Source organism: Empidonax traillii, unplaced genomic scaffold, assembly GCF_003031625.1.
Source record: "Empidonax traillii isolate 1590-97213 ecotype Southwest subspecies unplaced genomic scaffold, ASM303162v1 scaffold30:size3273891, whole genome shotgun sequence".
Taxonomy (NCBI): Eukaryota; Metazoa; Chordata; class Aves; order Passeriformes; family Tyrannidae; genus Empidonax; species Empidonax traillii.
Genome location: NW_020955223.1, coordinates 601,757 through 612,486, shown reverse-complemented (window position 1 = coordinate 612,486; position 10,730 = coordinate 601,757). Strand labels below are relative to the sequence as shown.

Below are 10,730 nucleotides of genomic sequence, written 5' to 3'. Positions count from 1 at the left end.
CCGTGTTTGTATTGTTTTATTGCCACATGCTCCTGCTGTTTCAGACCTAGTTTTAGGATGTCAGGAAGTCCTTTGCTGACATTAAATCCCTTCTTCAATGCATTACGCAAAACCTGCCCTTAGTGAAGTGGAGTTGGTGTGCTGGGAAAAGGCCAGGCAGCACGGGACATCCCAGTTCCCTCTCCAGTAAAGAGGAAAGGTGAGCAGGCTTTTCTCGAATCGACTATGACCTGGAAGATGAGCTGTCCCCGAGAGCACTGTCCTGTCAGTCGCCTGTCAGCTCTAGAGAGAGTAAATAAAGGCCACATGCCGACCCTGGGCCAGTGCGTCACCAGCACAGCTGTCCTGGGGTGTTTGGTCTCTATTAACCCAGGTCACAGCCCTGACCTACATGTGAGCAACCTGAACCTTGCGGGCTGGGGTCTGATTTTGCCCCCTTTGCACACCCACGTAGCCTCTGCGCCGCCCGTGACATTGCCCCCTCGGTAATCCACGTCCCGCCCCCTCCTATGAGCGCAAAGACACGACCCCCTCCTGCCACCCCCGCGCCCCCAGGCCGGGCAATGACGCCCTGACACGCCCGCGCGCTCTGGCGGCCCGGGCGCCCATTGGCTCCTGCCCACGGCCGGGCCCCCCGGCAGCCAATGAGGGGCGGGGCCTTGGCACGGCCGCCCCGCGCCGACCTCGCCCGGTAAACAAGGTCAGTGCGGGCGGGCAGCGCCAGCGACCCCCGCTCCGCCTGCCCGGCCCCGCGCCTCGCCCACGGCCTCCCCGGCCAGCCCGCCGCCCCTAGCGCTGCCCCCGCGGGGATGGCGAGGCGCCCGGGGCCCCGGGACGGCGGGGGAAAGGGGAACCCCGCCAGCGCTGTCACGAGGCGCTCCGGCGGGGGCGCGGCCCGTCGAAGCCCCGCCCCCTGCGAGTGTAAATAGAGGCGCCACGTGAAGCGCCGCGCCACAGGCGAGGGGACACGGGGACAGCGCCAGGCTCGGAGTCACCGACACACCTCTCGCTCACCTGCCACCCACCCGCCGCCCCGGCAGCGATGAAGGCCGCCCGGATCGCCCTGCGCAGCGCCGCCCCGCTGGCAGGCACCAGCGCCGGCACCAGCCGCGGCCGGTTGCCGCAGGAGGTGGAGCAGTTTTCCCGCTTCTCCCCGTCCCCTCTCTCCATCAAGCAGTTGCTGGACTTCGGTGAGAGGCAGGACGGGCAGGGGAGGGTCTGGGGGAGGGGCGGCTCAAGCCCGGCGCTCGGGGGCTTATTTGCCCGCGGCGGGACGAGCCCGGGGGTGCGGCGGGACGGGGTGCAGGGACGGCGCTGCGCGGTCCGGAGAAGGCGGCGATCCTCGCCCGGAGGCTCAGCCCGAGCGGGGGTGGCTGCCGCCCCGGCCCAGGTGCCCAGCGAGCCCCGGCGGCGACCTGCCGGCCCTGGGGTGACCACCCCCCAGCCTCAGGTGGCGGGCGGTGGTGACCCGAGTGCGCCATCGGAGCTGAGGATGCGCTACAGCGCTGTTTCGGCCGTGCTCGTGGGGCGTGGAGGCCGAGAGGTGAATGGTCTGCGGGGCGTGTTCGTGCCCCGCACACTCGGTATCGGGAGGAGCCATCGGCCCCGGCGGAGTGGACGCGCTGTTCCCAGATCCCACTATCGCTCCGACATATAGGCACATGACACTGCCAGGCGTCACCCCGAAGACGGGTGACGCTCATGTTTACAAAGGCTGGAATGCTTCTTAGAGGATTGCAGATAAGACCCGTGTCTGCACGGGAACTGTACAGGTATTCCTCCCAAGAATACGCTGTGCCTTGTCGTCCTATAAACAGCATCCTGAAGTCTGTGAAGAGCCAGCAATTTGTAGTTGCGTCTTGAAACTTCCTTAAACAAAAGTTTTATCTTGGATTTATTCATAGGCTCGACTAATGGATGTGAGAGAACTTCTTTTGCATTTTTGCGACAAGAACTTCCTGTGAGGTTTGCAAACATACTGAGAGAAATTGATCTTCTTCCTGATAAATTACTGGGCACTCCATCAGTCCAATTAGTAAGAAGCTGGTAAGTATGAACTACTTGAATTCAGCCTGTAAAGTAGCACAGCTTTGACAACTTTGTTGTCAGACTTTTTTGAATAGAAGAAGACCTAACAAAATACACTAGAAATGCAATACCTTCATCAAAGCTGAATTGCAAGCTGTTACACACTGTCCTTTTCTAACTTACTAAAAGTAAGTTGAAAACCAATGTGTTTATATTGTTACCTTTAAATGGGGGGGGTGGTGGTGTTGCGGTTTGAAATAGCTGTTGGAGTAAATCTCACTTCTTATTCTTTAAGAAGGGAGAGAAGAAAACATGTTCTGTTTTCACATAGCATTACAGACCCTCAGAGCCACATAAAATTGGGAAAGAAGGCTATGTACTTGTTTCATTCTTTCAGATTACTAACAGAGCTTCTGTTCCAAGGCCTTGACCTGTGCAGCAAGTGTGTGGAATTCAATTAACATAATCTCTGCAGTTGACAGAGTCGTTGAATCTGATTTAACCTTGTTTACTGGCACAGTTGCAGTGTTTACCAGGATGGCTGACATAAAGGGCAGAAGTATTAGAATGAGATCTAGAAACTGTTCTTAATATAGCAAACAGTTGTGCCTTTGTAGTATGCGTCAGGACTGTCAGATGTTAGTGCAAGAGGCTCAACTACTTAGCTGATCAGATTTGGAAAAATTTTGCTTAAGTGACTTCCTGGTCAGGAATTGTCATTTGGATCTTCTTTTGAAGTAAGTCTCTTCTCAAGAATTTTAAGGTGATCCTATGTATCTAAAGTGAGGGTTTAGATTCCTTTCTGCATGGCAGGCACAAGAAAAGACTTTTAGAACTTCTAGGATTCAGGCAGTCAAGAGGTGTCCATCTGTCATTCCGCTGTTAGGTGGAAGTTTGACACTTCAAAGATACTTCAAACTTCAAAGACATTTCAAACTCCTAACTAACTTTTTAAGAGTAATAATGTGAACAAGGCAAAGTACTTTTCACATTCCTAGGTTAAGAAAAGTTAAATGAATAGCGTATATTCCCTGTGTTTTTTTTTTAATAGGTACATCCAAAGTCTGAAGGAGCTGGTTGAGTTCCATCAGAAAACCCCAGATGACCAAAAAGTCTTATCTGAGTAAGCTTTTAATTTGTTTCTTTGAACTTTTTACTTCACATTCTACTTTTCATAATATTGTCACTTTAGACTGAGAGCTGTCATGAGCTGAAATTGAAGATCTAGCATAAAGTGTTCTGCATAGAGCAAGCTGCTTTAAAATCTCTGATCATGTTCAGCAATATTGCAAATAAATATGACCCACTGCAGCTTGGTTTTAAGGTCATACTGCCCCTTGAACTGTCATGACACAGAAATATCAACAAAAATTATCTGTGAAGTCACATTCCTGCTTCTTTCCAAGATGTCAGCTAGGGATCTTTTTCCCTTCCTCACATTCTCATCTGCTTAATAAATGAATAAACAGGCAGTGAATTTGACATGGCTAATATATACACCTTTTGTATTTGTGGCTAATATATACACTAAACTCTCCTGATTTAAGTCAGTGAGGAATCACTTTTAAAAGAATGAAAATAGTAGACTGTATTTTAATATTAAGGCTCTTAAGCACTTACCTGTGCTGCTGCTGGATTAATTGTACAAAGCTTGCCTCTATGTAGTCTCAGAATAATGTTCTAAAAAGATTTCTTTTTGCCCTAGCTTTATAGATACATTAATTAGAGTCCGAAACAGACATCATGATGTGGTTCCTACAATGGCACAAGGAATAATTGAATACAAAGACACTTTCAAAGTAGATCCTGTCACCAATCAAAACATCCAGTATTTTTTGGATCGTTTTTACATGAGCCGTATTTCTACCAGGATGCTGATGAACCAACACAGTAAGTAGAAATCTTATCTGAGGAAAAACTTCAACCTAAGGAGTAACAAGTTAATGTAAACATTTCTTGAAACTGTTGGAGATCTGCCCAAGATAATTCTGTGTGACACTGAATCTATCATTTAAAGTAATGAGAACTTGTTTTCTAGAGTACAGATTAATTGTAATAAGTCTAGTGTGGAATATGTAGATATGTAATTCTTTGCACTTGAAAAACCTTCAAATGTTGAACTACAGAAAAACCAACATAGTTTGCTGGCAGTAGATAGCATTTTATCTCATAAAAGGCATAAACAACATTAATTCTTTTATATGATTTTATGTTGTGATCACATTGTATTAGTCTAATTTTTTAGGCTTTTTTAATAATACAGTATTTGGGATTAACTATAGTATCATTTTCATCTCAAACAGCTCTCCTTTTTGATGATAAATCTGGCTCGGGGCACCCAAGACACATTGGAAGTATTGATCCTTGCTGTGATGTTGTTGAAGTAGTGAATGGTACGTATTCTTAAATCCTTGACATTTCTTTTCATGATCATTATTTGTATTTGATTGCAAGCAGTTTGGGTAACCAACATGTGTTATATAGGATGCTGATTGGCTATTACTGAAATGGCTGAAAGCAGTCTATCTATGCTGAAAGCACAAGTTTTTATAGGCCAGAATTTTAAATCCAAAGTAGCAGTAAAAAATGTGTTGGAGTAAGGTTCCAGCAAGTGATGAGGTAGGAGTTAAAGTTGTCTGAGGTGTTGAGGTTGGTCTTATCTACTGATAGATAACAGATGCATCAGTTCTACACAATTATCCAGTTGTATGAAGATTTTCTTTTGCTGCTGTAGTTGCCCATTTGTTCTCAGGTTTTAATGCATAGAGTGGATACAGTGTTATCATTCCCTCGAGACACAGTCTTAGACTCTGTAACACTTCAGCAACTAATGTGGTCACAAACTGGATTTTGCCGAGCATTAAAAATAAACCATTACATTTCACATGTTTAATAAATATTTCAGATGCTTATGAAAGTTCGAAGTTGTTGTGTGACCAGTATTACTTAACATCTCCCGAACTGAAACTTACTCAAGTGAACGGTAAGACGAGAGCTTTTATAACTGCCTTTCCATCAGTAGCCAAACCTGCTGCTCTTACTGAATCAAAAGGCTCCCAATTCTGTAACCTTAATGGTAGATACCAGTTGATTCAACTTGGCCAAGTTCCTCTTCATTTTCTATTATGGGCACCTCACTTAATCTCTTGTGTTAGATGTTAATATATCCAAATATACAGACACTAGATTTTCTGAGGTACCATTTACGAATTTGAGAAAAGTGAGAGAAACCTATTGCTAGAGAGGAGCTCTATATCTGGGGTGAGGAACTGCTGACTGAAATGCTGGTTCTGGTCTAAGTGCCTGCATCTGTCTGATTTCAGCAGTCTGCTTAATGTTTGAAATCCTTTATTTACAAAAGGGAGTTAATACTTGGTTGGTTTTTTTGTTTTGTTTATTTGAAAAGAAACTGTGATGATTAAGCAAGTGGTGATTGCAGTCTAAACACTTATGAATGCCTAAAGTTGTTTGCCCATTTTGTAAGAAGGGAAACCAAAAATGAAACTTGATATATTTTCTGGTTTGTTTTGGCAACTTGCTTATTGTAAAATTTAGATACAATACAGAAAAATGTCATTGCCCTTTTAACTCTTATTTTTGTTTTTCCCTTCCTCTAGGAAAAGCTCCAGGAGAGCCAATTAACATTGTATATGTTCCATCTCATCTTTTCCACATGCTTTTTGAGCTCTTTAAGGTATGTCAGTAAAAACTCTTTTCTTCCCTTAGTAGTCTGAGCTGGAGCATCAATACTTAAAACCTCTAGCTAGATTTGAATGAAGTAATAAGGTTTTGTGTAGGACAGTGAGATCTCAAAGGTTTTCCTATTTGGGGAAATAGTGTTGGCAGTTGGGAAAGGAATGATTGCAGTTTATAGGAGAGCATTTGAACCCTTTTGTGTGATGGTAAATGGGACAGAGTAAAAGGGCAAGAGAGTGTGAAAGCGGGATATGGGATTGTGACCACCACAAGCCTTCTGCTTTTAGAGATTACAACTGTAATGCAGGTTTGCTGTGGTGCCTTTTCTGTGGAGTGGCCAATACATCTAGAAGTTGTGAATAGGACTGAACAGGAATGCTGCCAACATGGGGTGCAGAAGCCTGGCAGCCTCTAGCAACTGACCTTTGCTCTTCTCTGGAAGCCTGCTGACTTTAGGGCAGGAACAGTAATCTTTCACATGCAGAAGTGTCTTAGCTATGCGTAGACATTTCTAGGTGTGAGACCTCCTGCGCTCTTCTTATGTTAAAATGGTAAGTGTCTGGTAGGAGTAGAGGGTAACTGTGCTCAGCCTCTACATGACAGGGGTATGGTTTGAAGTGCATGAATTCAGCAGCCTCTGATAATGGTAACATTCTTTTCCACAGAATTCAATGAGGGCAACTGTTGAATTCCAAGAAAACAGTCCAACCCTTTCTCCAATTGAAGTGACAGTTGTTCTAGGAAAAGAAGACTTGGCAATCAAGGTATTTTGTTGGCCTACTGCAATATGGACTTAATGTGGTCTTTATGGTTACATTTGCTGCAGCAAATTCTATTAAAAGATCTTCTGGCCTCTGACAACAGATCAAAGATACCATGAGGGAGCATATGAGCATTCTGTTGATAGCCTCCATGTAGCACAGTTATCTAACTGTAAAATAATATGCTGCAAAACAAATGTTTGTGTTCATGACTATTGGAAAGGTGTGTTCAAATAACAGCATTTTAAATACTATTCTTAGTACATGATTGGTGTTAACTTCATTCTCTCTTAAATCAGATCTCAGACAGAGGAGGTGGTGTTCCAGTAAGGAAAATTGAACGGCTGTTCAGCTACATGTATTCCACAGCACCAAGGCCCAATATGGATGATGCTCGAAATACTCCTTTTGTAAGATATTTTCAATACTCACATTGGTAATAAGGTGGCTGTAAGTGTTGGACAGGTTGGTGGGATAATAATGAAACACTTTGTCCACCCTGCTGCGTTATGGGGTATGCAAAGATTATTAAGCCTCATAAGTATTAAGTAACACTTACTGAAAAAGAATTTTAACATCTAGCTTAGTGGATAGAAATATGCTTTTAAAGGTGTAAACGAAGAACACTACAACCTGAATCTAAATCCCCCCTCCTTTTCTTTTTCCCTTACATCCCAATGACACTTATTAACTTGGTCTTCACTTCTTATTCAATTCTCAAATTTACTGTAAATTATGCTGTCTTTATGGAGGCAAGCACAACTGGAACAGGCTTTTAGACTAATGTTTATCTCCCAGTAACAAGCTGCTTTTACTAATCAAGCTGTACTAGCAAAAACAGAGGAGGAAAAATGTAGAAATGTACTGTGTAAAAGTTATATTTTAACTCTCCCTCTTCCATGAAGATTTATTTTCCATGGAGATTTATTTTCTTGTGGGTTTGTTTTTTTTAATTGTCAGTTTCAGTATTCCATATGAAGCTTATTAGAGATTTATGTTTAGTTTTAAGAGAAGAGGACTTCTAGCAGTTTAAAATCTCTGAAGACTTTCCAGCTATTTGACTTTAAGCCGTAAGAGATAGGAAAAAAAATAATTAATTGTATCTTATACTTTATTTTCAGGCTGGCTTTGGGTATGGCTTGCCAATATCACGTCTGTATGCTAAATACTTTCAAGGAGATCTGAATCTCTACTCCCTATGTGGTTATGGAACAGATGCTATTATCTACTTGAAGGTATGTATTTTGATTTAGTTAAATTAATGCAGTGAGGTAACTACTCACTATCATTTTAAGGTAAACAAATTCTTTGCTCTTGAGTAGCTCTTGGTTTTTTCTAAAGAAATAACAGTAACTGGTAGGTAGAATAAAAAGGTCATTTGGCTTTAAGTAGTCTACTTGAAAAACTAGTAGTGAGAGCCCTGTTAGTTTTCAGATTGTGTTAAGATGTTCTCCACTTGTTCATGGAGTACAAAGTACTGGAAGAGAATGAAGTCAGGGTGTGAGCTACAGATCTTATTTCTTTACTCTGTGACAACCAGAAAGTTTGCATAAACTAAATCCTTGAACTGGTGCTGTTCAACAGTTGCCATATAGCCCATATATGGGATCCAGACATCAGTAATCTTGAACACCAGGCATATAACATGCACTACTGTTTTTATAAGCAACCTGCAAACAGGACTACATGTTCTTTTCTACTTTCTGTGCTCACACACAGGAAAAAACTTTCTTAGAATTTCTTCCAGTAAATTAAGAACATAGTTCTGAGCACACTGAAGCACAACCAGAGCAGTAGTACAAGAGGAAGAGACAGTTCAGCTATATGTATTAATATATCTAACATTTCTATTCAGCAACTTCCTAATAGGATAGGAGTTTTTTTGTTGTTTGCAAAATATGGAAGTAGGGAAAGAACATATCTGTTCTACTGCTCTGGAATTTGGTAAATCAAAGTTCTCATACATGCATTCCTGGACTATCTTGAAAACATGTTAGGAGGTAATGCTAAAGGCCTATAAAAATGCATAAATAGGATTCCATGTTAATACATTTGCCCCACTAAATTATTCAAAACAAGAATAGATATCAAAGCACATTAACTACGGCATCTATTGTAGAAATACTTCTGTAAATAACTGGTTTGTAGTGTCATTGGCTTAACACTTTAAGCATACTGCATGAATTTTTGCAAAGTGGCATTATTGAGAGGTGGAAACAAGTAACTTCTTCCTTCTTGACTTTAGGCCTTATCAACAGACTCAATAGAAAAACTCCCAGTTTTTAATAAATCAGCTTCTAAGCATTACCAGGCTACCTCAGAGGCGGATGACTGGTGTGTCCCAAGCAAAGACCCAAAGAATGTATCAAAACAGAGTGCAGCTTTCTGAAGAGAAGTTGGTGTCCAGGAACCCAAGGGGATCAAGCTGGCTTCTCAAAGAGAGCAGCGTTTGGAAGTATTCATCTACCTCCAAACAAGCAAGTTTCAGGACTGACAGAGGAGAAAGAAGATAAGGATGTTGTCACCTAGGCTGTGTGCACTGAATGTGAAGTCTTGCTGTGAACTTCAGAACGAGGAAAATAGGAGCACATATGTCTTTAAAGATCGCTGCGTAGAGGAAAATCAGACTTTTTTTTTTATGATCAAAGACTTGGTGTGATAGAGGTGTGCAATTTTTAAGTCCTGTTTAATGCTTGAATTCTGAATACTGATAAACAGATAAATATGCTGATTCGTATTTTTCTCCTAGAATAGTTATCAGCAGTTTATCTTATTACAGAACTTCTCAGGTAGGCAGATAACACCTGTACTTTAAAGCTATAATTGTAACATTTAGAAAAGATCTACCTAATATGGCAGTCTTGTAGCAAGATACAAACAGCATTCAAATACAGCCCGACTGGAAAGGAGGGAGTCCTGGGAAGTAGGGAGAAAGTGTTTTCCATATATAAGGAAGTCCCATTTTTAAAAAAAGTATTCCATTCTTATGTGAAGCCTTGCTCTGTGAGTTACTTTGCTAGATTTTTTTATATTAAGCTGTTCATGGAAAACCAGCCAAGTAAGGCTTCTATGCATAAGGTAATTAAGAAGAAAGTCAGGGTATTTTAGAAAGGTGCTGGAAAGAAACGGGGAGGTACTTGGTTATACCAGCTTTAAGATTAGTGTGCATCTAGCCTACATCCATGTACTCTGGAGAGCACGTGCCAAGTCAGATAGGATTTTCCAAGAACTGAAGTCAGATATACAGGTTGAACAGAAAGGTTTTGTGATCTATATTGTGTAAGCATGTTGTGGAAAACAGCATGTTTAAAACACGGTTTTGTGTTTTCATTTTGTTGTGCTCTTAGAAGATTAGTGGCTCAGTACACTAAACCGAAATCTGCCAATTGTCTTTGTCAAATTTGTTTTGGACCACGCTAGCTCAAAAAGGTACATGGGGAATCTGTACCCTGAAGGCTGTGATGAGCACTGAAGGTCTGTTTGAGAAGTTTTCAGGAGTGGTGTTGAAACTATAAATTTGTTCTAAGAATGGTTGATTGCAATGGAAATGGCTTAGGAAATGAGGTTTCAAAATGCAAGCAGCACTGAAAACTATAGAATAGCTTTTATTAACAGCAAAATAGGGGGAATTCCCAGAGGAACAGTGCCAGTGGGAGAGGGTTGTTGGGAAAGTATTCTGTTCTCAGTAAGATTCTTCCTCGCACATCTTTGTGCATTTTCACTTCTGTAAGCAAAGTAAACTTAACAACAGATGTTTAGCTATTACCAAGATGGCCAGTCTAAAGTTCATCAGGGCTGTATAATATTACTTGAACTTTTTTTACTAATTAGCATATTATCTCAGGTGTATGTGATCCTTTGCAAGGAGTTGCAAGTAAAGTAAAGCATCCTGCTCAGTTGTATGAGAGTTTTCTGTAACAGATTTGTATTTATTGGAAAGAAAGCCACTCCATACTCTACTGTGAATCTAAAATGTTTTTGATAGGAATGAGAGAAGAATGGAACTGCTTTTGTTTTCTAAAAGTCCTGTTGGGATAGATTTTTCAATCAAAAATAGTGGTCTGATATGCTTCATTTCTTTCAAAAACTAAATTTATATGTATTGGTGGTAACTACTGAGCATTATTCCTTTAGTACTGCATCTAGGCTGTCTTTATCCTGGTGAATAAGCTGCAGTCACCAAAGGTGACCAGATCATGTATCTGAGCTCAGCTCAGTGAATGAAATGCTTTGTAAAAAGGCAAT

At 41.9% G+C, this 10,730-nt stretch overlaps 1 protein-coding gene across 1 annotated transcript; it reads left to right on the top strand.

Annotated features, from left to right (window-relative positions):
• The first annotated feature begins 976 nt into the window (after nucleotides 1–976).
• On the top strand, nucleotides 977–10,559 carry PDK4 (pyruvate dehydrogenase kinase 4). The gene is made up of 11 exons (XM_027910779.1): nucleotides 977–1,190; nucleotides 1,905–2,046; nucleotides 3,080–3,151; nucleotides 3,734–3,918; nucleotides 4,332–4,421; nucleotides 4,934–5,011; nucleotides 5,646–5,722; nucleotides 6,390–6,488; nucleotides 6,785–6,895; nucleotides 7,607–7,720; nucleotides 8,731–10,559. The coding sequence occupies exons 1-11, from the start codon at nucleotides 1,043–1,045 to the stop codon at nucleotides 8,872–8,874; spliced, it is 1,260 nt and encodes a 419-aa protein (XP_027766580.1). The 5' UTR covers nucleotides 977–1,042; the 3' UTR covers nucleotides 8,875–10,559.
• The last annotated feature ends 171 nt before the right edge of the window (nucleotides 10,560–10,730 follow it).

Bases quoted from the DNA above. Each gene is read 5' to 3' on its own strand.
- PDK4 (XM_027910779.1), top strand. From the start codon at position 1,043: ATGAAGGCCGCCCGGATCGCCCTGCGCAGCGCCGCCCCGCTGGCAGGC. The intron at 1,191-1,904 runs GTGAGAGGCAGG...ATTTATTCATAG, and splicing joins CAAGCAGTTGCTGGACTTCG to GCTCGACTAATGGATGTGAG. The intron at 4,422-4,933 runs GTACGTATTCTT...TAAATATTTCAG, and splicing joins TGTTGTTGAAGTAGTGAATG to ATGCTTATGAAAGTTCGAAG.